The sequence below is a fragment of the Oryzias melastigma genome, linkage group LG23 (genome assembly GCF_002922805.2).
Source record: "Oryzias melastigma strain HK-1 linkage group LG23, ASM292280v2, whole genome shotgun sequence".
Taxonomy (NCBI): domain Eukaryota; kingdom Metazoa; phylum Chordata; class Actinopteri; order Beloniformes; family Adrianichthyidae; genus Oryzias; species Oryzias melastigma.
Window position 1 is genome coordinate 1,168,169 of NC_050534.1, and position 26,428 is coordinate 1,194,596.

Consider the following 26,428-nt stretch of genomic DNA (forward strand, 5'->3'; position numbering starts at 1 on the left):
GGATGCAGTGAATGAAGACATGAAGGTGGCTGGTGTTAGAGTGGAGGATGCTGAAGACAGGCTTAGATGGAGGAAACTGATTCGCTTTGGCGACCCCTGAAAGGGGCCCAAAGCCCAAAGGAAAAGAAGAAGAAGACCTTTGGTACCAGCTCCAAATTTAGACTCCTCTTTGGGATTTTGGTCTATTGTCTCCTAACTCATCAAGCATCATTAAAAAGCTGTTTGAAAAAATAAAACTGTTTAAGAAGATTTTAAGTGGCGTTAGCGTGGTAAGCTTGCAAAAGTGGCGTTTCCCTGTTGCTCACATGTTTTACGAGAATATTGTGAAAAATGTAATCAATAAATCCACGGCTCAAAAAGTGATATGACCTTATATGAACTTATAAGAAATGTAGACGTGGTTAACAAAAACCTCTGTTGCCAAGGAAGTCCAAAAATTGACTTTTGCAAATTCATTTAAAAATTTCAAAACCCAAATTCTGAAAAGTTTTTTCCTTAACGAATTTGTCGCATGAACCTCTGACCCTGCAACTAGGGTGGCAGCGGGAGAAGGGGAGTGTGAGGGAGGGTAGCCACAAAACACCAATTTGCGTCTTTGATTCATCATTTATTGTCACATTAATGCAACCAGACAGTTGATTTACTAAAGCCATGGATTGGTCTTGAAATTGTGCCATCCAAGGACAAACTCATAAGCCACATTTCCAGCTTGACCTCCGTCTTCAAGTCTCTCATCTCCACTTATCATTCCTCCGATGACTCTGGACGGCGGTTGGCTCTGCCCGCAGCTCTCCCAGCTTGATGTGGACCAGCACAGATGGTGACAACAACTGACGTGGTAAGAGGAGGATTACACGAGGACAGATGGCAGCCATGGGAGCGTAGGGCTGCAGGGCTGAAGCCACAGCAGGAAATAAGAGCAACATTGTGAAGCCAAAGATCTGTTCAAATCCATTCAAGTGTTTATTATTTACATATTTAAAAAGCCAACTAACAACAGAACTTATTAGCTAAAGTGTAGTTTTAGCTTCATGGATATTCTAACCCGGCTATTTACTTGAGTAAATGTTGTTGTTGTGTAAAGTCTTTCATGTCTGCCTGTGGTTTTACAAAACTTGGATTTGAAAGGAGCAATCCAGCACATCGTTGCTTCTTCCTCCAGGTCGATTTATTGACTAAATCTCTCCCAAAGACGTTGTGATCTGCTGCTGTTTTAGCATGTCTGGGCTTTACCTGGGGATTTCAGTGATTCTCCCAGCATCCTCTGCTGCCGTCTGCTTCCAGATTCCAGTTAACTCCAAACATTCTTTAATCTACTTTCTTTCTCTGCCAGCTGCGCTTTGAGACAGAACAAATCTGTAATCATGTGTTTCAACGGAGAGGCATTATTGACTACAACACCTCAGTAGACTGGACATCTACTGCTGTACTATTGATGGTTTATACATTGAACATCTCACATTCCTGGTTGATTCCACACAATATTGTAAAAAAAATACTTTTATACTTACTTATTATCTGTTGAGTGAGTGAAAAAGTTCATAATTGACAGCACACTCAAAAATAAGCTGCTATAATCACTAGAAGTGTCCCAAAATATCAATATTGCGATATATTGTGATATTTACTCCTGCGATTGATTATCGATGGTTCTCACCAATTATTGATCTTTTATTTTCGTTTGAAGAGGCTGTGAAACATTATATTCATCATCCTTTGGTGAGACGTTCTTTTGGAGGGAGATGGGGGGCGCATGTTGGAAGACTGACTGTCGTGAGCTCCAATGTCTCTGGCAGCTACTTGAATTATTTCATTGTTTTTTTTCTTTTGTTTACAACAATTCTGCACTAAGTAGTGTCACTGCTGTTCATGTTTACTATTGTTAACCCTGAATTTTACAGATAATTCCAATTCAATTGGTGTCAATGCTTGTCAAAGACATAGTATTACTGATTTCAGCAATGTTGCAAAAAAGTGTCTATTATTTGTTGCACAAAATAATGCAAGTTGTTTATTATGATTGTGTTCAAGCTAAAAAAACATATGGGGATATATTTTCCTAAAAAAATGTTTTTCTATATATACTATATATAAAGTTATATAGTTATATCTATAGTTATTAGAGATGATTTTACCATTTATTGCAGTATCGTGATATTATCGATACTGTGAGCTATGTATCGCGTACCACATCATATCCTGAGAATCCTGAGATTCCCAGCCCTAATAATCACATAAAATTGTACCTGCATTCTTACTTTGCATGGTGACCATTTCCAATACACACATTATTTGGCAAAACACACTAAAAACTTTCATTTATCAATTCAGTGCATGCAATGTAATTAGTTAACAAACGTCTGTGGAGATTCTCAGTCATTCAGGTCATAGTAAACTGATAACTGAACAACTTTTTTTTTATGGAATTGCTTCACTTCTCATCAAAGAAGTGAGAACAGATGAAGCTTCTTGGATTAGAAGTAAGATGAAGACCACTTGAGAAGAAAACTCCTCTGTAATCCACCAAATCTCAAAAAATATTGAGGCCTCTAGTCTTGCACGTTTGAAAGACAGGTGAAAACTACTACAACTTTATGGACAAAAGGCAGAAGTTATTGATGCAAACAGGGGACGTTGGGATAACAAAACAGACAGAGCATCTTTACTGCTCATGTAATACTTTGGAAGGCCAAAGGCAAAGATTGTTGAGACGATTATTGAGACTATTGCATCTCCAAAGTTACACTTTTGTATGAGTTGAGTACAGACATGTTTATGTCAACTATGATGATCATGACTGGTTTAGTCATGATCATCATAGTTGACATTAATTATGTTTTTCTATTCACAGTATATCTTTAAGTAGTGGCCTTCCACCTTTTGACAAATGTTTCCTGTACATGTCAAGCTTAAAGATGTGATGGAACAGACTGGTCTGTCGTAAACAACAATCTCTAGTGACCAACATTTCCATACTTTACCATATACTGCCTTAATAAGACTGTACTCTTTACTGATCATTTCCTCAATTCTGAAATGTTTATCAGGTGTTGCTGCCTACATTTGTTTCCATAAATACCTATAGTAACAACCCATACCATTTGGCACCACATACCATACCATATGGTTGTGACTGCAGCTCACCTCTCCTCACTGCATTAATCAACAGTATGCACAGCTAATCAATAGCACATGCCACTACTGTCAGGGTGTGGAAACACACGTATTCATTTAAAAAGGTTCCTGCGTGATCCCTGCAGTCAAAACACCTCAGTGAGTCTGCTACTGTCATAGTGTGGACCTCATGATACAGTTATACGTTGCTCTTATTTGCTCGTCTCCATTTGCCATCTAAGTGTCTCAGTGGGAAAATACATTTGAGAGTAAAGTTAACATCTACACCCTTTTTTCATTAAACTCTGACTGAAAGGACATAAGATGAACATCCTTCCTTGCTCATCACATTTGTTTTCTGCACTACAGTCAAACTGTTCAGTATTTTCCAGAGTTGTCCTCTGGATGGAATCTGTAAGTAAGGCACTGACTGCATCACTCCAAGAAACTTAAAACACTTATTAGCTCTTTGTCGTTCTAAGTATTTTATTGGTAATGACAATTCTTATTGGCTGCAAGCTGTCGGTATTCATTGTTGCTGCTTCTCTAACAGGGTTTACTGACTTTTATTTTCTTTTTTACTTGTGTTTTATAATCCAGAGGCCCGTGAACGTGCCCAATGGGAGACTCTTTTTACTGAACACGGAGACGCAAGAGAAAAAAAAGGGAAGGGAGAGGGAAAAGCCGAAAGCGGCATGGTGGAGGAAAGCCACCACCAGGGGCCTGGAAGAGGGCGCGGCGGGATAGCCTGCGCCGGGTCGACAGGTAGCACTTAGTTGTGCTCTTTGAGAAGAAAGAGCGACACGTTAAATCACCAAAAATCTCCAATTATATTAAAACAAGTTTCATTTTCCTCTTGTTGCTTTGTATTCTGAAAAGCCGTTCAATTCAGACACATCGTGAGTTTAATCTTTTTCAGTGTTTGTTTTTAGCTTTAAGTTTAAGACGCCTTTTGTCTGTAAATTGTCTGTAGGTAGTTTAAATAAAGTTTTCAGATGAAACAACAGAGTTCCTGACATCAAACCCTAAATAAAGACAGAAGTATGTTGTAGCCTTTATTTAACCAGATGAAAACCCGTTAAGGTTACCGTGTATTACAAATAATAAACAAAGGGATGACGTTAGGATATTTACAATATGAAATTTGAAATGTATGTACAGTAAAGTGACAGTGATTTTATAGATAACATAAGTATAGAGTTTATTTGGAGAGTGCATATGCAGCTTGACATTAATGAAGGACAGTGATAGTGTGGTGTAATCTTTTTTACAGTGAACATTAGAAACATGAGCAGGTTTGTTGGGAATCTTTTTCTGTGTTACACAAAAATGATCAGAATGACCCAAGCGAAGTGAGTTCAGACCATTTCAGTTCAGTTTGGATGGAGGTCCATGCAGAGGCAGCATAAAAACTGAAGGCTTGTTTACCGAATTCAGTTCGGACACAGGCAAGATGCAGGAGAAAAACTTGGCTTGAGTGTTTGGCATGGTGATTGGTGATTTTCTGGAGGAGACAACTAAGATATGAGCAGACCAAACCAAGACAAGAGTCATCCAGTGCGTGTAGCTGGGCGTGCTCAGAGAGGGTCACTCTGCTCTGGCATACAGTTCACAGTGATGGTGAGACGACTACAGCCAGTTACATATCTCAATGCACAGTGATACACAGTACTGAGTGGTTGAAGACATATGGATGAAGCATTCATGTAAAGAACATCTCCATAGTCTATCAGAGGCAAAAATGTGGCTGCTACCAGAAACTTTTGTGCTTTTAAAGAGAAACTGGATTTATTTCTGTAGTCAAACCCAAGCTTCATTTTAGTTTGTAAAGTAAAGAGGTTTTGTGCATTTTAAGGAAAGCTCAGAACCAAGTATGACACAGAGGTACATAGTATTTTTTACAATCAAGGGCCTGTGTGACATCATTTAAAACCTTCCAAGTCGCTGTGGTGTTTTCTAAAACCAGACTTAAATTCACAAGAACACAGGTATGAACAAAGGTGTAAAGAAAATCAATCTGAAATTGGATACATGGTCGTTTGCCAGTGACAGTCAATCATGTAAAAAAATTCTCCACTTCCAGCCTCTAAATGATTAACAGGTTCAGCTCTAATCCTTACATGAACGTGATCTTCAAGCTTTGAAAAACCGTGTGCATTGCGCGGCCTTTACCTGCAGCGTACATGACTGCCAGCATGATGGAGGAGATCCATGCGATCTGGCTGTAGGAGGCATCAAAGATGATCTGGATTTCTTTGAAGAAGACTGTGATCGCTTTGGGGAAGGCGTACGAGAAGCCAATGGAGATGAAAGATGCTAAGACCACAGCCCACCCCCACCCGCCATCCGGTGGGGGCACGGCGGGAGGACCTGTGGCTGGGGGAGGCATTCCTAGCCCACCTCAACCTGGAGTTCTCACTGCAGAGACAGAAAAACAGAACAGTAGTAAGAAACTCCAACCAGAGAACAGAATTCAAGCTTTATTGAAATTGTGGTCTTAATAATCCAAACATCTCTTCTTCAAAGACTTGAAAAAGCTAGGCCACTTCTATTTAACATCTACATGCTCCCACTGGCCCAGGTTATAAAGAACAACAACATTAGTTACCATAGCTATGCAGATGACACACAGATATATATTAGACTGACACCAGGAGACCGAGGCCCTGTACAGGCTCTTGGTAAATGCATTGAGGACATTAATGACTGGATGTGTCACAACTTACTTCAATTAAACAAAAACAAAACTGAGGTTATTGTCTTTGGGGCTAAAGAAAAAAGGTTGGACGTCACTACAGAGCTTCAATCTATTCAACTAAAAACTACCAACCAGGCCAGAAACTTGGGTGTAGTGATAGACACAGACCTAAATTCTGATAAACACATTAAGGCAGTCACTAAATCAGCCTATTATCATCTCAAAAATATCTCAAGGATTAAAGATCTGATGTCTAAGCAGGACCTGGAGAAACTAGTGCATGCTTTCATCTTTAGTCGACTTGATTACTGTAACAGTGTTTTTACAGGACTACCAAAAAAATCCATCAGGAAACTGCAGCTTATTCAGAACTCTGCTGCTCGGGTTCTCACAAGGACCAAGAAAGTAGACCACATCAGTCCAGTTCTGAGGTCTTTACACTGGTTACCTAATTAACTTAATGCCACATTCACTCCGGCTCAGAAACGTGTGTTCAAGAGGCCATTTCCAATGAAAAGTCTATGTAAAGGTAGATGTGTGTTTCAGGCTTCTGCATTCAAAATCAGTTCAATCAAGCATTGCAAGTTTTGGTAAAACTTTAGATGAGATGCTGCAAAACACTCATAATGTTGACAAAGACAGTTCATACATTTGTTAAGCTTGTAAGCAGTTAATTTGTATGGGCATTGCAGAAATTGGTCTCACTTTAGTTGTTAATAAATCTTACTAAGTATGTTAATCAACCTTGTTCAGTTTATTGTGTTAATAAATGTCTCACAAACACCCTACAAATGCATTAATAATGTTTGTTAATGTGTTAATAAAGCTTGTTAAGGAATCCTATTATAAAGTGTTACGCATTTATTTACGTCGATTTTCAGGCTCTAAGTACAAAACGTGCAGATATTGAACACGTCTTTAAAGTGAAACCACTTGAACTTTGATCAGTCAGGGACTCAGATTTGGTCGTGAAGTAAAGGTAGAATCCTTTTTAGTGCACAGAAGTACCAACTGTTTGAAAATTGTTCATGAAGGAGCAATTAGTAATTGTGGTTTGTGTCCATCTGGAATTCTATGACATCAAGTCTTTCATATATCAGAATAGAGCTGTGAGAGAAAAAGTCCGGAGCGAGATTCACTAGATTTACACCACTTTGAAATTTGCACTAAACCTCTTCCAGCTGTGAGTACACACACTAGTATCAGACAGTGACAGTCCTGAGTGAACCTTTCAACACCTGAGGCATCACCGGTGACGCTTAACCACAAAATCTTTAACATACTGTAAGTTTTCAATCGTTAACACTATAATTCCAGTAGATTGTGATGAGAAAAGCTTGACGAGCTCGACGAGCCATTTTTCTCATCACAATCTACTGGAGTCATTGTGCTAACGGTTGAAAACTTACAGTAAATCAAAGAACATAAACACTAGAGCTCCAATGCTAAAGGGTTAACTGACCTGGATTTGTCAAGAAATAAGTGAAGCTGGAAGAATCATTATAGGAAGGTTTCTAAATGTTTTGGGCAACATGTCTTTTAAGCTGCAGCTCATGTTGACAGTACAAAGACAGCTGTGTGACTATCATGTTGTGGCCTCTTCGTCATTCACAGGGGGCTCTGCCAGCAGTAAAGCAACACACAAACGCACCCAGAGCTCCACATCCTGGAACAAAAACCAACTGGCACACGATGACATCATCCCTAATGCACACGCTTCACCTGACAGAACAAAGTGGCCTCGCCCATAGTTCACCTTGAGCGCTCAGGAGGAAACAGGAAGCCACCTGACAAAAATGTTGCGACAGTTTATGATCAGTGGCTGCTGAGGGAACAAAGTTACACACCCTAATGACCTTCTTTAAAGTCTGCACACAAACACAGTCACACAAAAGCATTAGAAAGCAGAACAATGTGTGCAATGTTTAACTAGCTTCACCTTTCTAATCAACCAGTCATTTAAAGCTGCATAATTAACTTATCATAATGCCGCTCAGCTTCACATCAACACATTTAGTCAAAAAATCAAATGTTTGCTCGCGAATAATCACAAACAAACAATTAGCGGAGATTAACACAGCTCAGGATGAGAATAGCAGGGAAATGATAATCACAGGTGAAAGAAGAAAAACAACATTTAGGAGGCCCTCCTCTTCACATTTCAGCAGAGTTGAGTCACTGCAGCTAATTCTGTCAAAATGGGTCATTTGGGGCTTTCATTTATAAAGAAATTAACCTTGATGGAGTTATCTGCAGTGCAGGCAGGCACTAAAAACTTTCATAGTGCTACGACATTAAGAAAAGGAAAACACTTTGCAGTTGAGATATGATGAACAACAGGTTTAAAAACTTTTGTAACTACTTTTACATAAATAGGGATTGGAACTAAAAACAGGTTTAGCCTGGAAACCAGCTGAACAATGCCATCAATCCAGATGGTAAACATTTATACTTCAGTCATGGCTTAATGTAGCCTATGCTAAATGTTCCCTGAGTTGTATGTAAAAAAAGAACACAAAGGACACTAGCATGAACAGCTTTAGAGAGGAGCTGATGATAAAACTGTTGGAAAAAAATCTAAAGTTTGTGTTGACGACTAGGAAACTTTGCTGCTGAATTTAAATTTTAACATATCTTTATTTGTAAAACAAAGAATCAAAACTAGCAATAAACTGTCAGTTTTGCGCCCGATTTAAACCATGTATTGTTGTCACTTCTTTACAAGAGCAGCAGGTGCTGCTGTGATGCCCTCCCACATCTTTCAATGGTTTCTTATTCTCCTTCTTAGAATATTTTGATGCTAGATACTTTTTTAGTATATTTATTAGGTTGGAGAAAACTGTGCAACAGTGGTCCCTCAAGTATTACAGAAGTTCCAATGTATAAATAACTCGAAGAGAACTATATATGTTTTAAGGTTGTTTATTCACGTTTCACAGAAAAACAGGTACATTTTCACACTTTTCTTTGTTTTTTTAAAGTCCCAAAGTTTAAAGATGCATAAAAAAATTTCAGGATCATAGAATGAAAATAAAGTTCTGATTGTGATCGAAGATTTATGGAAATTTAGCAAACTGAACACATTCTGTACAGGAGACACGGTACGGAGAACATTGATTGACAGCAATCAATCATGATCCAGAACACCATGGGACATAAAAAAGAAAAAAAAGCATAAAAGATTGAACCAAAAAAAATCTGTGAAACAGTGAGATTGACAGAGGTGAACCGCTCTGTGGCTAGAGACCACAGTAGTGCTCTAAACTGGGTTGTCATGTTTTTTATGTAATAAGGTTTTTGTTAAAAGTACTTTTTTTATTTGGGCATAGTGTCAGCAGTAGAAAAGTACTACAATTCAACATCTGATGATCTAAATCAGTTAAAAGTGATGCATTTTCCAAACATTACTAACAGTTTAATCTTTACAACTATGATGTTTAAATAATTCAAACAGTTTGCAGTTGGAATGGTAAATGGTGCAGAACTTTCCTAGTTTACTTCAAGGCATGAAGTGTTTTACAGTCACAGTCTCATTCACACACTGATGGCAGCTTCACTGCTGAACACGGGCACCAACCTACAACCACCAGGATCAATGTGAGGTTCAGTCTCTCAGGAATTGGACTTAGGACTATCCGACCAGAAGTCGGCCGCTCTATTTCTACACCACAGCCCCTCTTAAGCATGAAGATGAATATCAGCAATCAGGTTTTCTTTTCACCTAGCCTGGGTGTCTCACCTTAATTTGATCAATGAAGAAAAAACAGTTGATATCTGTCCAATGTCAAGTACAAACATCGTGAAAACAGGAACATGGACTATACTGACAGCTCTAGTTTCCATTCAGACTCACTGCTTGTTTTGTCCACAAACACGTTCTGTTGATCAAGTGACTGCGGGCATGTACAGAAGCGACCTTACAAACACCACCATTACCTCCGTGCTCTGGCAGAGCGCCGTGTCCTGTCCACAGCTTACCAGAGCTTGAGCTTGATTTTCTGCATTTGACAGGATCAGGTGGATTACTTTGTGGACTACAATAAAAGGTCAAACTAGGTAGTTTTAGTGGCAGGCCTCGTTCATTGTGAATGGTTTCAGTGGATGAAACCATGACAGCCTCAACACAATGAATGAGAATTACTACTATACTATAGTACAATAGATGTTGGAAATAATAAGCACATTTTTATGGACAGTAAATTGATCTTTACATTTTTATCAGTGGATGAATTAATTACAAATCAAAATAGAAGAAGAATAATTTTGCATTTTCTTATAATAGTAAAACCTTTCAGGAGGTCGTTTTAGCTTCCTCAAGTCATGACCTTCACCTCACATCACAGTGGTTTGAGTCGCAGCGGTCCTTACAGGTGGACACGGTCTGTCTCCGGCCCAGACATGCTCATATCAAGGTTGTAGACCACTCGGTGAGCTGAAAGGGGAAAATGTTCATGCATGTAAAGGTAAGGGTAGAGTTGGTGAGACACCAGACATATCGTAACAATTTTCATTTTTTTACTCCCCATATCCTGACTCCCTGTGAGTGATGTTCCTGTGAGCACTGTGAATTTTGGTTTGAGTTTTGTCAATTAAGTTGTGGTTTGGTCATGTTTTGAGTTGTTTCTCCTATCAGTAACTCCAGATTCATGTTGATTATACACAACTGTTTCATTTCTGTCAATGACCCTCAGTGTATTAAAGTGTCTGGTTTTCAGTCAGGTCATCTGTTCTGCTGTCAGCTTTGTGTTTGGTCTAGTTCAAGTTTCTTTATCAAATGTTTAATATCTTTAATACTGTGGCATTTTTGACAGCCAATCATTCCATATTCTTGGCAAAGATCCATTCGTTTTTGTCTTTAAACTGATGATGATGTGCTTTTGTCCAGATTAAAGGATAATCTGGACATGTAGAAAAGTCATCTGTGCTTGATGGTTCTGGTGTCTCAGTGGTATTTTTCATGACACTTGCATCTCTCTTTCTCTTCTTCATCCTCTCCTTTAGAACATTTGGTCTGCTCATCTTCATCCTCTCCTTTAGAACATTTGGTCTGCTCATCTTCATCCTCACTTTGGATCTTCTTCTTAAACATCGGATTCCTTTTTCTCTGCATGTTTTTATTTACTTTTCCTTTGAAATACTGTAATTTGCTGCTTTATTTTGAACTTGAACTGACAGATCACAATACTGATGAGAAGTTTATGAATCATTTATTATTGATCTTGTTCCGATGCACCTCCATGTAGCACACACATGCTCAGGTGACTCTGAAAGAACTGAATGTTCCCGATCAAAAAAATCAAACGCACCCCATTACAGGCACATCAAAATTGTACTTGTTTGCGGACAGAGTGGTCTTGTTCCCGGTTCTTGCACACCGACGCCCCGTTCGGGATCCTCTGTGTTAACCCCAAACCCCTGAGTATTCCTAGCTGCTCCCAGCTTGAGATTCAATTTTGATTTTTTTTTTCTTTTTCAATAAGACCGACTGTCATGTGTGATACAGTAAAAACCGTCCGCACAGCTGATCTCTTCAGCTGGAGCCCCGTTCCGCCTCCAATTCTTTTACCGGAACGCTGCTCCGGACCATTCCGGATTACTTTCACCCCTGGTTCTAATAGTACCAGTCAATCAATCAATCAATCAAATCTAATAGTACCAGTTCCTGTGTGGGTGGACATGCTTTTTTTCTGTTTTCTGTAAAAAAAAGAAAGGTCTGCACAATTTCTATGAAAAGTGCCACCTACATAAAGTTTAGGTTTAATCTCAATTTGGTTTCCTTCAAGCAGTCTCACATTTTCTACTTCTGCTTTAATAGTAAGATGCCCCCTTTACTTTGGACACAAAAACACAAATCTATCCAAAGACAGTACAGTTTTGTGTTATAGTAACTGTGACTACTTGCTGTGGAAATGGGTAAATAGTTCAGGTGCTTTCAGCTTCTGTTTGAGGCCATTCTGCTTGCTGGACTTGTCCTATTGTCAACATGCTTACAGCTCAGATCCACAACTTTATGGAGCATTTAATTTAAGTGAGGAAATACGTAACTCAATTACAGAGATGGGGACTTGAGTTGCACTTAAGGCTTATGTGATGCTTTGTTCACACTGGGCTCTGCAACGCGTAGGGCCTCCTTTTTCATTCACCGAGTACCAACCACTGGAAAATTGATCATGAAGGAGAAATCAATACTTGCAGTTTGTGCCTGGCTAGAATCTTATGACACCAAGTTTGTCATCGTAATAGAGCTGTGGAAGAAAAAGCCTGGAGCAAGATTCATGAGATTTGCTTCAACATTTCACACTAAGACTCTCCCAATAGGTATTAACAGTCCAGTGTGAAAAAATCCTTTGATAAAAGCATGTACAAAAACCCACGTTCAGTGTGTTCTTGAATGCCCCGCACATGCCCAACGCACTTAAGATTGAGAGGTACTGAAACGTAACCAAGAGTTGGTCTTCCTTCCCAGGGTGGTATCTGTGCATGGCCCTGTTTCCTTTGTGATACCTGCTCACTAGAGCCAATGCAACGCTGCTCAGATTACAGCAGGTTCATTGTTCCTCTCCCTTACAGACCATCTTGATCTGTTTTATCAAGAGTCCAACAGACACGGCTTTGTTTCTCACTGTCTAGCTGTGCTTCTAACACACTTGATCATGCCTTTGTCTTCACAAGGAGCTGAGCACAGACATTTAAAGGAGTGGAGGACGGAGTTTAAGAATTCGCAGAATTTCTTTCAGTGTGTCATTTCATATGAGAGTCTTGAGGGAGCGCAGCGCTTTCAGTTGGAACAGGAACAAAGCCGGCAGCTGCTAACGTCTTCCTGCTGAACCACCTGAAAGCCGTCCCTGTTGCGACACAAACTGCCCTACTTTCAGACGTGACACACATTTAGAGAACTCATTATCTCGTACGGTTATGTCAGCTACAAGGCGTGAAATGGAATGAAAACGCTCTGCTTTTTTAATGGGATGTTTGACTAAGTTCTTAGCTAATATTTTGTCTTTCAAACTCTTCGAGAGCTTCAATGCAGAATTCAGACTTTTTCATAAAATATCTTTTTTTTTCAAGTTTTTTTATAGCTTCCTAAATTTGTTCAACCTCTTAACATTAAAGATTTATACTTCTTATTACCACTGTTTACGTTAACAACAGGTTTTCAACCAAAACCAACACAACTGTGATTTGTGTAGCTAAAAGTCTAATGTAAGATTTCTATTAAAATAAAAAAATAATCAAAGTCCGTCTGCATTCCACGGAGATCAAGCAGGGCTTTCAGCACCGACACTACACTGCATTTGACAGAAAGGCACATGTGTGCACTCCAAACTGTTCCCATGTTTTAGGAATATAATGGAACATGAATCAACGCTCCAAATGAAATGTTTGCCTTTTTATGAGAAACTATGAAGATGTTACAAAAAGCCCATTCATCCGTCTGTCCATCCATCAGTCCATCCATTCATCCGTCCATCCATCGGTCCATCCATCCATTCATGCATCAGTCTGTCCATCCATCCTCTAACCCTGCTACAACTTTCACATTCCACTGCTCAGCCTTACACATCCTTTGTTGTTCATAGCTTGTTGAGTCTACAACAGGCCTCCAAACATCCCGAATCATTCAAATTAATCCAAGAAGAGAGCAAAGCATCATGGGATGAGTTTCAGAAGCCAAGCATTCAAGCCATAGATCTCGAACTGGGGGCAAAGGTGTGAAACACGTTGCCAATGGAATCAAGTGCAGTGGAGATCTGGATAAATTGATCTGGTATGGCTCGGAATGGGTAACAAAACTTGGTGCAGAGTTGGTACCAGTATCCACATTCAGTACAACTGATACCACATAGAAGCCCAGCTGTCTGTGATTCGTTTCAGACATGGCAATCACTTAAATCCATTCAGTTTTGACCTCTCCAGCAGTTCTGGGCGGGCTTATATAAGAATGGGTGTGGTCGTGAGGGTGGGCAGAGCTTCAATCAACATGCTGGACGCAAAATAAGAGAAAGTTCTGCTGAACTTTACAGCAAAAGATTCTGATATTTTCAGTGACCTGATGGATAAGATATGCTCAAAAAAGACGAGTGGAGGAGTCGTCTTCAGCACTTGTGAAAACAGAGTGCAGACTGTCAGGAAGATGGAAATAAAGGATCCAAGGCTCAGTCTATCGCTCTCCTTTACCTTTTAGTCTTGAGACTAGGGCTGCCACGATTAGTCGACTAATTGACGACTAATCGATTATTGAAATAGTCGACAACTAATTTAATAGTTGATTAGTTGTTACTTTATATTATATGGAGTCAGAGTGTAGTAAAGCTAAAAGTTATAATGGCATTGTCCTAGCTTTCTAGACTATTTTGACATTTATTAAGGTTTTTTTAGGATATGTTGGAGTTTAGCTAATATTTCAGCTGCTTGCTAGCTTTTTTGGCTAACTTTTTTCATTTTTTAGGCTAATTTGGCATTTAACTAATATTTTAGCTTGCTATCAGCTTCAGGATTTTCAGTTGTCAATTTCAGCATCTTTGGGTATCAGCACTAGCATCTTCAACGGCCAAATTCAGCTTACAGCATTCACACTAGCATTATCACAGGTAATCCTATATATCTAGTTTTTAGTTAGTTTAAAGCTAATGATGGTTAAGATGTGTGTTTTACATCCAGTTTGCGAATGATCCGATTAGTCGACTAATCGGAAAAAATAATCAGTGATTAGTCGACTACTAAAATAATTGTTTGTGGCACCACAGTGTGAAGACAGACCTTCCTCTCCAACACTAGTGTCTCGCCTCATGATGTGTTTTCCAATCAAAAGAAAAGGTCAACCGTTTACATAAACAATTCTAAACCTTTGTAACAGCACCTACACGATATTAAACCCTTGACATAAAAGATAGGATGTTGGTTAGGGTAATATGTCTGCTCAGGGACAGAGGAACTCTTGTTGGCACATCGTGTACGTCTAAAGATGGACACATCAGGGACTCCTAGCTGCATCAGCTTTAACAACCCAATACAGTCACACTCCCTTCACATGGTAAACTTTTTCAAAGAAAAGGTTTGTCAAACACTAGTTTTAAATGTCTTGGACATACAAACATAAACAGCTTCAGTTATATTCCCTACATCTGAGGGTAGTTTTGTTTGTCTATGCTACTAAACTATGCTGCCAACTCACAAAAACTGGTGCAATCCAGTTTACTGATGCAGATACAGCAACGTACCTGTATATTTAACACTGATGACTGCAACTTTATACATTCAGGTTCAAATAGAACTAGTCCATCAATATATATTTGGGTTTTAATGTAAATCTTGATCTCTATACTGAAAACAATTAATTTCAAAACAAAGGTTTCATAAAACTAATTGGCTGGGCTGTGAAGTCCTGCTGAATGACAGCAAATCCTACACAGTGTGTAGTCTCTTTAATAAAAGTTAGAGATTAACTCTGTTTCTTCAGAGAGGATCTAATCTCTGCTAATCAGATTACAGGCCGTCCACAGCAGCGTTCTGTGAAGATGCTGGTTTTGATTGACTGAACATGACGGCGATGCATCCTCAGAACTCGTAAGCAGCTTAAATTGATGGATTGGAATATGAAGCAGGAGACAGATTGACCATAAAAGAAGCTAAACTGGGTTGGAAAAGTTCATCTTTATGCAGCTGCTTTATGAGGGCCATAAAAGTACAGAAGAAGTGTAGCAAAGTCACTGTCTAGTCACTGCAATGTCGACACTTTCTTTTGATCCAGCGGAAACGCTGCCATGTCCTTCACCTTACGGACTCTGTGTAATCACAGAGAAGGCGAGGATGTCAGGGGACGCTTAAACATGTCTTTTAAAAAACACTGCAGAAAACCTTGTCAGTTAGAGAACTCATGAAAAAGAGAAGATCATGTCTAGACTTCATATAGTTCATTTTCTACTGAGACATAGCTAAAGGTCAGCATGCCTTATTTCCAACACTCATGCTGGTAACACTGAGAGAATAAAACTATGCTAATTTGAGTGATTTTTAACCTAAATATGAAATAGTCCATACAAGAGTCTGGAAAGACACGGTTTAAAGTACCAGTTAGTAAAGCAGTAAATTGAGTAATAAAATAATGATGGTGAGTTCTCTACTAAATGTTCAACACAGTGCTTTACTTTGCCTGATTCAATGAATTGCTCAAACCAAACAGACAGCTGGTGTTCTTCAATAAAGTATTGTTGAACATACATTCACGCCGCCCTCCGCCTGAGGACTTATATGACACCAAGCTGGGCAATAAATTGATTTTATTGATTAATTCAAGTTTGTTGTTTAAAGAGATTAATTTTTGAGAAAACCTGGTTTTTATTTTCCCAGTTCTCTTTCTTGGGCTTGTATCGTTGGGAGTAAGGTCAGCCCGCCCGTCTCTCGCGACCCGCAGATGTGAAAACAGCAGCAAGCAAGGAGGAGTTTGTTCTGTGAGGCAGAGAAAAAAAAGCTTGTTCCGCCAGGTAAAGCGCACGCGGCCCCACAGGCGCCCCCCTAACTTCTGTTTATTTATCTCCATGTGCCGTTTGGTTGAAGAAGCAGCGGAACATGTGGCTGTTTTTACAGGATCCAGACAGAACTGGAGGATAAACCTGCTAAACAGAACGTTTACAGCGTGATTCAAATTATTATGCAAATGATATTTTTCTGAATCCTAAATGCAAATTGACAGACAGCATCATGTTTAAGTCACTAACCATTAGAGTATTTATTAAATGTACACCTAAGTGTACAAAATGTAAAATAAATGTAAATCTACACTTTGATATTGGTGGTCTCCAGAGAGTCCAGCTTTGTAATGGTATTTTAGCAGCTGCTCTCTAAATCTGATGGATTTATCTGCAGAAATCTTCCTCATTCTGTCTTTATCTGCACCAACCTGAGAGTCTGAATCAACCACAAATCATGTCCAAGACAGTCAGCTATTTCACAGATTTCATCAGCAGAGAATCTTTTTCTTTCCCATATTATTGGTAAATTGTTGGTCTGCTTAATAATGTGAAATGTCCTTCTTTAATAGTTTCTCCTTTAACTGATCTCACCTGGTAAACTAATGATCACAGGTGTCTGAGGTTGATGTCAGTGAACCAAAAAACAGAGACACAATATCATCCATGAGTTTAACTGAAAAACAAGGAATTTGATCTTTCTAAAACCTAAATAAATTTGCATAATATTTTAAATTGCACTGTAATAAAAAGTGTTGATTTGTCAGGGCTCTAGGCTAACTTTTTGCACTGGTTGCACCGGTGCACCTAACTTTCTTTCTTGGGTGCACCAGCACAAACGCTTGGTGCACCGACCTTCTCGACTACATTACATTTAACAACATTTACATGATCTCTTTCCTATTTATTTGCTGTCGATATCTCCATTAAGACTTGAAAATGGTTAACTTAAAGCTGGTAAACATAAAACCATATATTTAAAACAGAGTTCTGCAATAATGATAAATTAATTTATATAGTATGTAAAAATTTATACAATTTTGCAGTTTGAAAAAGCTTAAATTTGTGACAGCGAGTGAAATGAGTGGAACCAAAGTTTTCCTGCTCTGCTCCATTCTGATCATCCATTTGTAGACAAATAGATCCATGAACGTCTTGGTTTTCCTGGTCTGAGCTGGAATCTGAATCTAAACTGTCTGGATAGAAACGATCTTGCTCACCATCTTTTTCGTACTGTCATGTTAGCTTGGGGGTATGCTTGTTTAAGTAAAAAAAAGGCTGGGAGATAAAAAAAAAAAAATAATAAATCGCTGAATAAAATGAACATTTCTCTACTTCTCTTGGACATGTGCTAGTATACGGTAGAAAAAAAAAAGAAGAAGAATGATTTCCCTGCCTGGACTGTGGCCAGGGTCACATGCCCAGTGTGAATGTAGCATCAGAAGGAGAAACTCACAAGTTAACAGGGTAAGTCATTCTGATTGGCTAAAGACAGGGTCACATTTCAGGAGCATCATCAAAGTCAGGGAGGTTTTACACACACGACCACATACATTGTGCACGCACAAAAACACACACACAGTAAATCTGTTACTTACTCAGGTACTTTTAGATCCTGTTGTGAGTAACTATAACCAATAACGTTTTTACAGTAAGGTTACTGGCCCTTAACGCAAGCTGGGTTAAGCTAACAAGACTTATTTTTTGTCTTAATACACAAAAAAAAAAAAAAAAGAAATTAGCGACAGGAAAAACATAATTGGTAGACCTTGTTCTGGATCAGATCACATTCTAATGTTTGTTCTTGTGTTTGCCTGTTCTTGTGTTTTCCCTCTTCAGAACTTAACACACTGAGTAGAAAAACATTTGTAGCAGAGGAAAAAACATTCATTCATTCATTTCCCTGACCGGTTCATCCCTTTCGGGGTCGTGGGGGTGCCGGAGCCTAACCCGGCCACCGAAGGGCGAAGGCAGGGTACACCCTGGACAGGTCTCCAGTCTGTCACAGGGCCTCAATCACACACCCATTCACTCTCACATTCACACCTAGGGGCAATTTAGAGTCACCAATTAACCTATGAAGCATGTTTTTGGACGGTGGGAGGAAGCCGGAGTCCCCGGTGAAAACCCACGCATGCACGGGGAGAACATGCAAACTCCACACAGAAAGGTCCCAGTCGGGATTCGAACCGGGACCTTCTTGATGTGTGGCAAGAGCGCTAACCACTGCACCACCGTGCAGCCCAGGAAAAAACATGTTTAGTCTAAAGACGAAAAGGTCGTTTCAGAAAAGCCACAGTTAATGAAGACCTGAAGTCAGGCGGTGTCTGACAAGTGTTCTTAAATCCTCCGTTTCCAAACATTCAAGGGTGTGAATGGAGATGGTCAATCAGAACAGGTTCAAGAGTAAAAAAAAAAAAACACTGCTGTATGCTTTGACAGAGAGTTCTCCACATGCTCACTTACTGTATCTGTGCAGGTTTCATCGAGGTTATCCCCCTCCCCCCATCCCTCCCACCCCCCCGACAGAAGAAACCGGAGTACTTAGAGAAAACCCTTTCCTGCTGGGAGAGGAGGCCCCTGGCAGGATCCAAACAGAACCTTCGGTATGAGGTAACAGAGCTTAATACGACCTAGCTACTCTCAGAATGGATCAGGGCAATAATCTCTGAGGAAAAAGTCATGCTAATTGTTGCATAATAACATTCTTCCTTAACTTGCTGCAAATCTTTTAGTCTTGGATGTATGGTACCACCTTCAGACTTCTGAAAATGACCGTCTGTCTAAAAGAACCGGACCTAACCTTCCATCTGATCACAACTGACTCAACTTAGTGCTCACAGATTTACCAACTAAATAGTAATAATAAAAACTTGTAAAACTATTTATGTTCTGTGAGTTTTTTTAAAGAGACAACCTGCTTGATAACTGTCAGTCCTCTTGATTTAACAAAACCAATTAAATAAATGTTTTTTGAAAACGTTGCTTTAGTCACATGTACTCACATAAACAGTTGACCTGTACGGGCGCTGCAGGTTTTAGGGATGTCTGGGCTAGTGGAAGGTAGTAGAAAAGAGCGGCCGCATCCTAACTACAGGTCTGTCTAGTACAGGGATAGGCACCTCCAGGCCTTGAGGGCCGCAGGGTCTGCATGATTTCTAGATATCCAAGCCCCACTCATGACTGAATACCTGGTTCAGGAGAGTCCAGCCATTTAGAACATGCCAGAGCAGGGGATGATAGAAAACATGCAGGAGTACGGCCCCCGAGGCCTGGAGTTCCCTATCCCTGACCTACAGAATGCTTACAATTCCATGCTAAGAGATACAGAAGACTATGATGGAAAAGAATGTATTTTGTTTTTTAGGTCAATCTTATTAAACTGAGTATCTTCTCAACAGCTTGACTTCTTTACAGATAAATGAGTTCTGTTCAAATCGAGGAAACTCAGTCTCCATGGTGAGCACTTATCACCATGACCATTCTTCCCCCACCCACTCCATCCAGTCCCATGCTAGGACTTTAAAGTTATGGCAACGCATGATTAGCTCTAAGGTGACCTGAGAGTAATGCTGTGCAGGGGGTGGTTCTTTATTAACACAAACAGAAACTCAAAGCATTACAATGCTGAAGATCAGAGTGTCAAACTCAATCACACAGGAAGCCAAAATCCAAAAACACACCTTAGGTCGCGGGCCGAACAGGATAAACATTTATTGAACACTCTAAAATGAGATTTTAAAAATTGTAACTTTTTAACATAATTATGAACTAGATATATATCATTACCTGCAATAATGCTAGTGTGAATGCTGTAAGATGAAATTGGTCGCTGAAGATGCTGAAATTGATAGCTAAAAATGCTGAAGCTGATAGCTAGCTAAAATATTTGCAAAATGTCAAATCAGCCTAAAAAAACAAAACAAGAGCAAACTAGGTTAGTCAAAACAGCTACCATGCAGCTGAAAAGATAGCTAAACTTCAAAATAGCTACAAAAAAGGAAGAAAAGCCTAAATTATCCAAAACAGCTAGCACGTAGTTGAAATGTTAGCTAAACTCCAAAATAGCCTAAAACAATCATAGTAAATGCCAAAATAGTCCAAAAAGCTAGCGGAATGACAATTTTTAAAACTTTAAAACTGTAACTCTCTAACATGATTATGAATAATAAAAAAAGCAGGAATGTTATTCCAGAATAAATCAACTTAAACCTTAAATAACTTTCAATATTTTACTCTCCATAAAATATATTTTGTCAAAATTATACAAGTTAGAAATGAGTGCAAGATAACATCAGGCCATTGATAATAATAAAATAAAATGATCTGGAGGGCCGGATCCGGCCCCCGGGCCTTGACTTTGACACGTGGGTTAGATCTTATAATATAGACGTTTCTCCATATAGTACAAAAGGGCACCAAAAGGGTAGAAGGTGTTCCCATTCAAACCTGGTTTCTTTAACGTCTGAGCTGTCAGCTTGTGGCCTCTAAAGCCCTTCTAGCTAATTCCTGAGAAAGCCTTCACTTCAAAAGTTCACTTCAGTTTTCCATGTGGGCTGCCAACACCCACAATCCACAGCCAATCCAGAGCTCCTTTCTGCCACACACCTCTAATCGTGCCGTGAAGGTCAGACCGTCTGAGTACTGTTACCGCCCCATTGAACCATAGAAAAACATCAAATGCCACCAGAAGCTAAATGCTACAATTCTGCTACAGTAAGATCACATGTGCAATAAACATGAATAAAAAAGGGGTTAGGACTGGATAATAAACTACCTACTGGTAGAAACACTGACTTTTTTTTATCCATCCAAGTTTTCAAAAATGTATCAATTTAAAAATAAATGTGAAAAATAGTATTACATCTTAAGCCATTCTTTCCTCTTAGACTTTATTGATTCAATTAAATGTCTTTATTTTGTTGGATACGACAGTTTAAGCTAAAATATTATGGTTATATTTGTGTATTTCATAGATGCAGAAGTATTTTGTCTGAAGCTCAGCTCTGTTTGAGGCATGTTTTCTACTTAACAAGTACCACTGTTGATATTCACAATATTCATACTAATTGTCAATTATTTACAGAGTTTATTGCAAAAAAAAACACCTAAAGCTAAATGTTCATTAACAGAGCAATAAATCGGTTTATCTGCTCCTGACTGAAACTGATCCCTTTATAGTGGGACAAATACGTATGTCAGTCACAGATTCTGCAAGTTGTCCCACTAAAAAGATGAGTTTGGTCTGTGATGTTCATCATGGACACACTTCAACCGTGAGAAACAGAATGTGCAAGAAAAGAATCCACAATCCATTAACCAAAAAATGTGGTACAAGGGTTACAAACATAAGAATTGGATCAATAACAAAAGTTAATCTCAACACTATGCAATGTAACCATGGTTGTGAATGACAGAGGCAAATCAGATCCTGCAGGTCTTCATCAGAATTTAAAATACTGAAGCTGCTATTTTGGTCCATCTCTCCATGCAGATCTTCTCAAGAGCTATGATATCTGGAAAACACTGACTTGCAATGCCCTCCACAGTTTCTCTATTACATTAAAGTCCAGAGACTGGCGAGACCATTTCATTACCTTAAAATGTGTTCTATGTAGCCACTCCTCCGTGTGTTTGGGGTCATCATCATGCTGGAAGATTTAACCAGGTGTCATCCAATTGATGGAAGGAGGTCTTTGTCCAAAATCTTACCATACCTCACCATGGATCCATTAATTCTTTCCTCAATTCCATTCAGTTGTCATCTCAACTTTGGAAAAGACAACCTCAAAGCATGATGTTTCCACCCCCATGCTTCACAGTGGGTACAGTGTTGTTGGGATGTAACTCTACATTCTTCCTCCTCCAAACATGACAAGTGGTATGTATACCAAATAGTTCCATTTTGGTTTCATCTGATCACAGGGCATTCTCCCAATCCTCTGCATCATCCAGATAGTTTCTGGGAAACCCTCCCCACTGGAAGGTGATTGTCAATGATCTTGGTCATCTTCAATTTTCTGATCATTTCTCTTAAACATATTAGAGCAGAGGATGGATGGATGGATGGATGGATGGATGGGTGATCTCAATGTTGTTCAAGTCTACATCTTGATCTTAGTGTCCCTTGACAGCTCTTTGGTCTTAGTGGAGAGGTTGCAGTCTGACTGTTCAAAGGTGTGGATGGGTGTCTTGAACTGGTTATCTTTCGATAATCAGTTCAAACAGGTGACATTAATACAGGTAGCCAGTGGCGGATAAAAAAACTTCTTTAACCCTTGTGCTCTCTTAGGGGTCCAGATGACCCACTTTAAATGTAAACATGCCTAGGATAGCACAAGGATTAAAAAAGAAGTTACAACTCCTTGAAAATAGAATATTAACCTGTTTGTAGGAGCAAAATACTTGTTTTCTACAACATACAAATAAATTCTATAAAAATCCTACAATGAAATTTCTTGAATTTTCTCAATATTCTATCTCTCACAGATAAAGTGTATAATGATGAACATTTCTTACTGTATCTTTCTCAGCGTTTCAAGTCGGACAACATCCAAAATCTGACAATGACTTAAATACAATTTTACCCCACCATATATAAATCCATCACACAGCCTTGTGTCAACGGATTTCCAAAATGAACATAACCGACATTATAAACAAATACCACAACAGTCTAGAAATAAATGAAAATGCAGCATGTTTATTCAGCTCAAATCTACATGTCTGCAGCTTGTAGATTGGAGTTAGATGATTGTTGACAGTTAAATAGATAGTTATCCGTCAGCCCTTAACTCACGGTACCTGCATCTGTTGAACATAAACAACAGGTTTGCAGTCACACGTTCAAAGACGTCACTGCTTTCCAGTAAACAAGCAGTGTGGAGGATGTCAACCAAAGAGGGTTCAAGCTAGCTACACGTGCATAAAACCGCACTAAAGAAGATATTACTGAATTTATAAAGCAAGAATAGGGCAGGCCCAACCCTGTTTACATATAATGTGTCAATTCAGTCTCTTTAATAAAATCAATAAAAAATTTAAAGATTTAAAAATTATTAAAATTTGAATGTTTTTCTTATTATAAAATGCAGTTTTATTTTTAAAGGTTGAAAAAATATTATCAGCTACATTTGGCGTATAGTTAGCTATTTAGCTAGCTAACAAGAAGTTATCAACACAAGTCGATAAACCAAACCAATCAGCTATAAAGGCTAGAGTTGCTATGCTAGCTTGCAGCGTACGTACGCAAAGTTGGACGCCATATAGAATAAGGTGAGATCCTGTTTACTGCTGTGTTACAAGTGCACAAACAGAGCTGGAAAATCAAGAATGTAATTTTTTAGAAGTAAATTATTACTGTCTGCTAATTAGAGAAGATCTGAGTGAGTTTACTCTCAAGCGTGAATGTTAAGGCTGATGTTGTAGCTTATTCAAAGTCAATGACAGCTTTAGACTTTGCACCATTTCCACGTTTTCTTTATTTGCCTGTCGGTGCATCACGACAGGCTCCGGCTCAAGAAGCCCCGGCCGCCCTGTGCAAGTCATTAAGGCAGGGTTAATTCAATGTCAAAATCACTTATACAGCTGTATAAAAGTTTCAGACATAAAAGGTAAAATAAAGTAAAAACATTTTTGACCTTTAAATAAAGAAAAATATTTTTTTTTAACCTCACCAAATCTTGTAACTTTTAATCCCATTTAGCCTTTTAGCTAGCTGGGATGGCTAGCTCCAGGACAACTAATTCACAACAGAGTTCATGTTAAGGAAAGTTTAATTTATCTCACAGTAACTGAATGAAACAAGCTCAACATATGTGTAATATTCCCAAATGAAATATTCATTTTTAAATTAAAAATAAGATTTTTACCACAACCAAAAGTCAGTAATAAAAGTTTAGCCAGTTAATCTTCAAGAAGTAGCCATCACTTTACAATCATTGACAGGAAATAGCTTAGTCTAAAACAGAAGAGTTTTGTAGTTTATAAAAATCTTCATTTTGTTAGTTATTTTGATAAAAGCAGATTTATTTCAAAAAGCAAAAAAAAGGCTACAAATAGTTTCACCAAGCTAGTTTCCAGACAGTAACCACACAGCCAGGTTAACCCCATCATCAACCAGTGAGTGGTTTAAACTCCCTCCTCTGTGTGCTGCTCAAACAAGCAGACGTGTTAGCTCAAGGAGGCGACATGCTTAAGCAGACACTCGACTTTACTTTATCTGTTTACTCTCGCTCTTGACCAGAGAGGGCGCTGTTTCTCAACGTCCAAGAGACGTGATGCTAAACAACCTTGACAGATGTCATTAAGGCGAGGACCTAAAGAAACGGTAGATTTGAACCTGTTACCCGGTAGTATGAAGGCTCACTGACAGACCAGACGAGCATTTATGTTCTAATTACCGCTTTGGAGGAATAAAAACACGCCGCGAGGCTCAAAGTGGTCAAATGCAGCTGATGCAGCAGAGCGCCTGAGTCCTTCCCGCTGCAGCGTAATCATATGATGCTGCTGATGTAAGGACGGGGACCGGCTGAAGCCAGTCTTAATTCCCGCGGCCTTCATGCGCTACAGGACGTGTGCTGACACCGATGTCACTGTAACTATGCAGCGGCGGATGTTCATCATTAAAATTCCTCCTCTGTCGCCGGGCGCCTGAACGCACCATAAAATGTCTTCCCCCTCTAACGAGGAGACTTTAGTTTCTCCCATTATTTCCTGTAGTTCTCTATTCAACCCGGCACGAGCTCGTTTACAGTGAAAGCACGCGCGGCTAATCCTCCAGTAAGTCGGAGACGGACGCGCCTCCTCTTTTTATGGATCTACTTGATGTTACCTTTGAGGGAGTGAAGATGCCTGCGTGGTCCCGCGCGGGCTGCCGGCTCGGTGACCTTGAAGCGGAGAGATGAGTGTGTCCGCGCGGCTGAGCGTTTCCTGAGTGCGGAGCCGCTTACGCGCGAGCCTGCCGCCGCTGCTGCTGCTGCTGCTGCGCGCGGCGGAGGGCGGTGCTGCCCGCGCGGGCTGATCCGCGCGGGGCCACAGACGCGTGCGGGCTCATGCAGCCTGAAATGTTTCTTTATGAAAGACAAACCACTAAAATGTGTTTCATTACGTAAAGAACTTTTCTGTCCTCATAAAACAAGTTTAGAGTGGTCGGATATTTGAATAAATAATTCAGATGAGACTTACTGGAAGCTCCGTGTTTGTTCTCCATAAATCCAAACAGTGCTTGCAGCAAACTCGTTAGAATTTGTAAAAACTATTCAAGAAATGGCAGTTGTTGAGTTGGGTTCATCCAGGAGTCTTTTAAGACCCTCTCCAATGAAAACTGTGTTTTTGTTTTTTCTTAAAGTTCTACTCTGATCATCTTTTGATATGTTGTCAAATTGTTTCCAATGGCCTCATAATTATGATTGAGCCATTTTTGAGACAAAATCTAAAAAAGCTGTCATTTTCTTGGACAGGGGTCTGCAACCTGCTGCCACATGAGACTCTTTGTTAAAAACAAAATGTTATAAAAATGTAATAAGAAACTGTATGTAGTACAGTTTTTAAAAAAGTTAATTAACTTAAACTTTGCTAAGCTCACAAACAGTTGAAGGACAGTATGAGTCATTCAACGAGGATCTTTACAACGTTAGCCGTAGTTCTCCATCAATCCAGCAATACTTTGTAGTTTATCAACTTCATCCTGACACATTTGGACTGGATTTGAGCTTCATTTATCACAGAAAATTAATTTATTGTCTGTCAATGAGTCTGAATTAAAGCAACGTTAAATTATAATCCACTGGATCCTAATTTAAGATTTTCTATTTTTGGACAAATTCAAGGATTGAAAGTGATCCTCATGGTTATAATAAATGGTAGAGGTCACTTCATTAGCTCCGATTTAGTTTTTGTTTGTTACATTAATGAATTTGTGGCTGAAATGCACCAGAAACAGTAAAATATAGTTGTTGTTTTTTTTATCAGTGATGACTTTACACTTACTATTGCATTTACTGCATTGACAAGATCCTATGGTGTAAGATGTCTTTTATTTTGAAAAGAAGTCATGCCAAGCTCTGTCAAAAGTTAAAAACTATTTCATATTTGTTAAAAAAATAAGCTATTTTCTCTTCTTTTTTATTTTATTTAAGCCAGAAAA

The 26,428-nt window shown here is 39.1% G+C and overlaps 1 protein-coding gene and 1 long non-coding RNA gene across 2 annotated transcripts in view; one reads left to right on the forward strand and one right to left on the reverse strand.

The window, feature by feature from the left end:
- LOC112160240 (monocarboxylate transporter 2) overlaps positions 1–25,273 on the reverse strand; it is a 44,927-nt gene extending 19,654 nt beyond the window's left edge. The window contains exons 1-2 of the mRNA XM_024294644.2: positions 25,115–25,273; positions 5,287–5,532 (exon numbers count right to left, since the gene is read on the reverse strand). Of these exons, the coding sequence (XP_024150412.1) occupies positions 5,287–5,503 (217 nt within the window). The 5' untranslated portion in view covers positions 5,504–5,532; positions 25,115–25,273. The remainder of the gene's footprint in view (positions 1–5,286; positions 5,533–25,114) is intronic.
- Positions 539–3,967, forward strand: LOC118598075. Its single transcript, XR_004947172.1, has 2 exons — positions 539–838; positions 3,715–3,967. It is a non-coding gene; the product is annotated as an uncharacterized LOC118598075 (long non-coding RNA).
- Positions 25,274–26,428: the final 1,155 nt, after the last annotated feature.